General features: G+C 41.5%; 1 protein-coding gene across 2 annotated transcripts in view; it reads left to right on the forward strand.

Moving 5' to 3' along the window:
• LOC128876940 (proton-coupled zinc antiporter SLC30A2-like) overlaps positions 1–5804 on the forward strand; it is a 12051-nt gene extending 6247 nt beyond the window's left edge. For both annotated transcript variants that reach the window (XM_054123784.1, XM_054123785.1), the window contains exons 2-8: positions 3044–3237; positions 3338–3454; positions 3871–4019; positions 4090–4241; positions 4358–4550; positions 4615–4855; positions 5035–5804. In XM_054123784.1, coding sequence (XP_053979759.1) covers positions 3044–3237; positions 3338–3454; positions 3871–4019; positions 4090–4241; positions 4358–4550; positions 4615–4855; positions 5035–5180 — 1192 coding nt within the window. In that variant the 3' untranslated portion in view covers positions 5181–5804. The remainder of the gene's footprint in view (positions 1–3043; positions 3238–3337; positions 3455–3870; positions 4020–4089; positions 4242–4357; positions 4551–4614; positions 4856–5034) is intronic.
• Positions 5805–6443: the final 639 nt, after the last annotated feature.

The following is a 6443-nucleotide window of genomic DNA, read 5'->3' on the forward strand; positions in this document are numbered from 1 at the left end:
CTTCGTTGAGGAGATATTAACAGAAAACCTCGACCAATCAGAGCGCGCGTATACCGGTGGAGCGGTCGCGGTAGCGAAGGCTACGCACTGAGCGGCTACGTCATATCCTTCGATACACGTCGAGTCACTTGTTTCGCGTACGAGCGCAGCCGCTTAGCTCGTAGCCTTCGCTACCGCGGCCGCTCCAACGGTATACGCGCGCTCTGATTGGTCGGGGTTTTCTGTTAATATCTCCTCAACGAAGTTTCGGACAACATTTTCGTTAAGGAAAAAGTTGTTCCAAATCACCCTCCGAACCAGCCCTTTCAAGGACCTCCAACATTTTTCAGACACCCTGTATAATATCAACATTACGATCTCGACACTTTATCTACGATATATCTGCTAGCGTCATTTTTATTATTTATTGCTTCAATTTGCTTTAGAAAGCGTTAAGATAGTACCGCAATAGTTGCTTCCTCGTATCAATAGCTCGATATCAACATCGCTGAATCGAAACGTTTATAAAGTATTCTATCTATTAATCTACAGGGTGTCCCAAAAATGTTGTAATATATTGAAAGAGGTAGTTCGGGAGGTGATTTGAAACAACTTTTTCTTTAGTGAATATGTTGTCCGAGGCTTCGTTGTGGAGATATTAACGGAAAACACTGACCAATCAGAGCGCGAGTATGCCGGTGGAGCGAAGGCTACGCGCTAAGCGGCCGCGCTCATACGCCACCGCGGCCGCTCCGCTGGCATACTCGCGCTCTGATTGGTCAGTGTTTTCCGTTAATATCTCCTCAACGAAGCCTCGGATAACATTTTTGCTAAGGAAAAAGTTGTTTCAAATCACCTCCTGAACCACCTTTTGGGACACCCTGTATAGAAACAATGGGATCGAATTAAAAATTCGAATTTTCCTGCCCCCGAATTTTTTCCTCGGGCCCCGCGAGCGCAGGACGCGTCACTGATCGTAAGAGATCGTAAGAGATCTCGACCAAGCGCGAAACGTGGATCGAATTACGATCGTTGATATTCATCCTCGCGGTCAACGGTGTTTAACCAATGATTATCTGCTATCACCTGCGTTTACGCGCGATCGAATTCCTTTGTGTCGGGCCGTAATCGAACAATACTTGTCACGTAAACCTGAACACGTTAAGAACTTCATAATAAGGCCGAGAACAATCCAGTAATTTAATACTCGAAATATCGAAGAGTACTAGAGCTCGGAACACAATATACATATACGATTCATATTTACTCCGATATTCGTGCATACGCCCGCTACAGCGCGATAGGACTCGTAATTATGAAAACAATTATACAAAATGATAAATATGATTAATCAAAAATATTTTCACACGTTGACCGTATCGCGCATTTCTAGGTGACCTTACTACTTATCCAATTATGGGTCAGTTTATTGAGAATTTATACGAGTATGATTATATCGCTTTTTCTTCTCTTTTTAAACATTTTCCAAAGTCCTACAGACGCGTATACCGCGACCTTAATGCTGACTTTGCCGATGACGTCGGCGCAAGAACTCGTGAAAATGAAAACATAAATAATCGCGGCACGGTAAAGTCCCTGGTTTTGGTATCGTTCGATTTCGCGCGCATTATCGTCGTCGTGTGATCGAATCGATTTCTTCGTGACGGTAAGAAAGCGTCACCAAGCGGATTACGATCTCTGCCCGGGCACGCATTTGCACACGGCATGAATCGAGCGATACCCCTTGTTGTTGGATATCAGAGCAGCGCAAAGAACGGATAACAATTGATAAAATACGTAATGTCACGTAAATGCGTGTGCGCGGGGCTTCCGCGTGCGACCGCGACGTCGTTCTGTGTGACTTATCTCGCTAATGACCTGTCCGATCGTCTGAAATCTCAACATTTTGCAGGTGTGTCAAGACGAACGGTTTATCTTTACCCTGTTTTTCGTACCCAGTTCCGTATTTACTAAATACATCGCTTTATGTTTATTAAACATCTCGATCTGTTCACTGCAACGAAGAAATACACTCGAAGACTTCGAGTCAATGTGCAGGGCCGTGTCGAACCAGGGGCGAGGGGAGACGTGTGCCCTTGGGTGCCACGTTTGTGGGCTGTGGGCACGCTTAACCTCTTCCTGAATTAATTTTTTTATGATTAAAAGCAAGAGTCACGTTTCCATGCTTCGAGTTATTTGGGATTAGTCGCGTTGTCTTACAAAAATGCTTTCAATTTTCTATGGTAGATGTCGGTAATCGCCGCAAGAAGGCTCGAACAGTTATCAATCGAAGGTATACGATATTTATCATTCGAAAAAAGTAGTACTCGTTGCTCTTACTCCCTCCAAAGAGAACCAGCTACTCCGCTGGGCACGTATAGTTTAATCGAGTGGGTAAATACATGTGCACGCATACTTATCTACAGGAGAAAATCGCTCGAGATCGTTCCTCAATTCGACAAAGTCGTCAGAGTGGCACGCCACTCTTCCTTATTGGCTCCGAATGAGAAATTGGGGGCGGCGCTTGATTCGACCAAACAATTTAGCCGACAAAAAGTCGTTAGTTTCTTTTGAATACTGAATCGCAGCGATGGAAAATCGCGGTGTCGATCTTCTGCCGTACGATAATTCGGGGTGCGTTTATTCTCTCGATTATGATCGGTGATGGGTGTTTTTATTTTTTAATCAAGTATCAGTGACAAACAAAAAAAAGAAACACAAAATTATTGAATCGAAGTTATCCAGAATATTATTTTGTTTACCAAAGATATCGACTTGAATGTCTATTTTAAATATCCAATTTATATAACTCGAACTGTATGAATCTTTCTTACCACTTCGATGTATACAGTCAGTGTAATAAGTATTCGTTCAGGTTTACGAATACTTCTTACTCTGGCTGTACTTACACATTAATTTACGATTTTAATTTACAGAAATAATTACAGTAGCTTATACTTTTCCTCGTAACTTACCAAAGTATCCTTTAATTCTTGAACGCGATCGAATAACCTAAAATAAAATAGTTCGGAAACGAATGTAAATGCTTTTCGTTGGCCCGTAGATTCGAGGACAAAGCAGTGTACGGGTACGGAACGAGCATTCCGCCCAATAACAATGAAGTGGAGGACAACGAGGTATCGTCGCCGAGGAAGGTGATCTTCTGCGTTCACGGGAAGCTTTCAGGATGCTGCACGGTGGTCAGGGGCTCGACTAGCGACGAAAATCAAGGTGGCGATTATCAAAAGAATCCCTCTCGTAAGTACTCGATCGCAGGATCCTTCGGAAAACGAGAGATTCGATCCATTTAAGGGACTCGTCCAGCCGCACTTCCTATTCACAATGTTTTGTTTTGCAGCCATAACGGAAGACCATTGTCACAGAGAAAGGGACGAAGAGATCGACAAAAAAGCAAAAAAGAAATTACTACTCGCCAGCGCGTTATGCGTTATTTTTATGATAGCGGAAATCGTAGGTAATACGCCACTCACGGATGTGCGTGTGAAACATGTACTGTCGCTCAAAAGTTAGGGATCGACTCCTACTTAAATATCTAATTATAATATTATTATTGTATACGCATTCATTGTAATATATATTGTTATTATTATGCATTCATCAAGTATGCGAATATAGAAATACGGGAAACGTATGCAGAATATATGCAGTTAACATCTAATTATTATATTATTATTGTTATATCAATGCACTCGTCAAGTATGCGAATATAGAAATATGGTAAACGTATGCAGAATATATGCAGTTAACGTTAATGTTTCGACGATCTTTTTAACGAGGAAGAAATATTCTTTATACGATTCATCTTTAAGTTTTGAGCGACGGTATAATGGTAGGTCGTACATGCGGATGACGATCGTATCTTGTTTTCAGGAGGAATATTGTCCAACAGTTTAGCGATCGCGACGGACGCTGCTCATTTGTTGACCGACTTCGCGTCGTTCATGATCTCGTTGTTCTCGATATGGGTCGCGAGTCGACCACCGACGAGAAAGATGCCCTTTGGATGGTACAGGGCGGAGGTACGTATCCTTTACGTACTCACTTTCCTCACTATTCCTTCTGAATCCTAACACGACGGAATTGTTTTAGGTTATAGGTGCCTTGACGTCGGTTTTACTGATATGGGTTGTCACCGGTATCCTGTTCTACCTGGCGGTAGAAAGGATCATTCACAAGGATTTCGAGCTGGATGCCGTCGCGATGCTGATCTCGTCTGCCGTTGGCGTTGCGGTAAATCTAGTGTTAGTGATACGCACCATTAAACTAAAACTTGTTCAACAATCGTCAATCATCCTGAGTTGGCGACGATCGCGTATCCTTAAAGTAATCGATTCGATAATCCATTTTTATTCCGCAGAATGGGTTTGTCGTTGCACCAACATGGCCACGGGCACAGCCATGAACACGGGCACGGATCGCATAAGTCAAGCGTGGAAGACCTAACCCACGAAAAGAAGAATATCAACGTGCGCGCCGCTTTTATCCACGTTGTGGGAGACTTTATCCAAAGCATAGGAGTCTTCATCGCGGCGCTGATCATTTATTTCGAGGTACGTACTGTCGGTTCGTCTTTTAATCTAAACTATGGTCACAACGTGAGTCTGAAATGTTTAGAAGAGCTGGAGCATAGTCGACCCGATCTGCACTTTCCTATTTTCAATACTAGTGATATTAACCACCGTCGCTATAATCAAAGACGTGATGAACGTTCTGATGGAAGGAATGCCAAGAGGATTCGATTATTCCCAAGTGGAGAGTACGTTTATGCAAATCGATGGTGTCGTGAAGGTGCATAATCTTCGAATTTGGGCTCTCTCGTTGGATAAAACCGCGTTATCGGCCCATCTCGCGATAAGTAAGCTCATCAAATTTTATATTGATCGTTGATCGCACGTACACATTCTATCGCAGATCGAAAGTAATTGAGTATATAAATTAAAAATAACTACGTCGTGTATACCAATTAATACTTTTGGTACAAAGAGCAATATTGCTGTGTTTAATGTGTTCGCTTTCTTTTCTTTTTTATGAAAGAACCGGGTACAAGTCCACACGATATACTACGCACAGCAACGAGAAACATTCACGATGAGTACAGATTTTTTGAAATGACGCTCCAAATAGAAGAATTCGATGTACGAATGGAGAATTGTAAACAGTGCAAGGCCTTGTCGCAATAATCGCTCATCACTTTTGGGCTTTCGCTTTTGGCGTACACGTGCGACGAATCGCATAATGGCTAAATGATTACATCACGAGACTCGAAAAGTTTGCGAGTGAAAAACTCCTCCAAACGTGAGGCACGAGCTTTTTTTTATACAGACGCGTCATCCGCGAGAATGACGCCAGGGCGTCGCTTATTTAACGACCGTAAGAAGGAAGAAAAATGGAACTTTTACAAGGCAAAAGGAATCCTTACGAACCAACAGTCGTTAATGTCATTTAAAAAGCGCTTATCGATTACTTTATCAAATAAATTTTATTTTTAATCAATTAATTTTAAAGCCAACACGCGTTATTGTGATTATTTATTTTAACAGTGACCTTCAGTGAGGCGATCGAATACGAAAACTGTACATTGAAGCGAGATAAATCACCGAGTACGTAGTTCACGTCGAAATTGTGGAGCTATCGACGTGTATAATGTTGAAACATTGGTATGAAAAGCAAATGTTTTGTCATTGAATTCTGTCATTTTTCGAAAGACCACCCGTTCTCCTTCGGAAAAAAGAAAAATTGCTGCTCTCGACATATACAGTCAAACAATGTATAGTAGTCAAATAAATTGTTCATTTTAATTTGAAGTTAATTTGTTTTAATATTTGTAATCACACATTTCATAAATTAATTTAATTTCCATTCATGTCAGGCAAGACAAATAATGTCTAGCTAGTCTAAACAATTTAGGTAGAAGATTGATTAAGACAGATATTAAGATAAGAAAAACAACATAAGGTTAGATAAGACTGACCAGACATAACGGGTAGCCACATGTAAATTAAGTACCATATGTAGACATATAAACTAAATAACCTCCTTAGACCTAGACAGTGTATAATGGTAACAGACATATACACTGCAGGTAAGTGCCCCACTTTTCCTTTCTCTTCATGGCACATTTCCCATTAATTTTCCTTCACTGTATCAAGAGGCCATGATATGCGAACAGGTGGCATGAGAAATTCAAGGTACGTATTGAAATTCTAAGGAAATTTTTAATTTTGGAATCAGGAGAACATAATATGCAAAGAGGTGGCACGAGAAATTCAAGGTACGTATCGAAATTCTAAGGAAATTTTAAATTTTGGTATCAGGAGCACATGACGTGCGAAGAGGTGGCACGTTTGCGCCCACGGACAGGCAACCGGTCCGACATACCTGTCAGTACGGGTTGCCTACTTCAAGGGGCTAATTTTTGCGAAAATTTCGAAATTCTGGCCGAT

The sequence above is a fragment of the Hylaeus volcanicus genome, chromosome 5 (genome assembly GCF_026283585.1).
Source record: "Hylaeus volcanicus isolate JK05 chromosome 5, UHH_iyHylVolc1.0_haploid, whole genome shotgun sequence".
Lineage (NCBI taxonomy): Eukaryota > Metazoa > Arthropoda > Insecta > Hymenoptera > Colletidae > Hylaeus > Hylaeus volcanicus.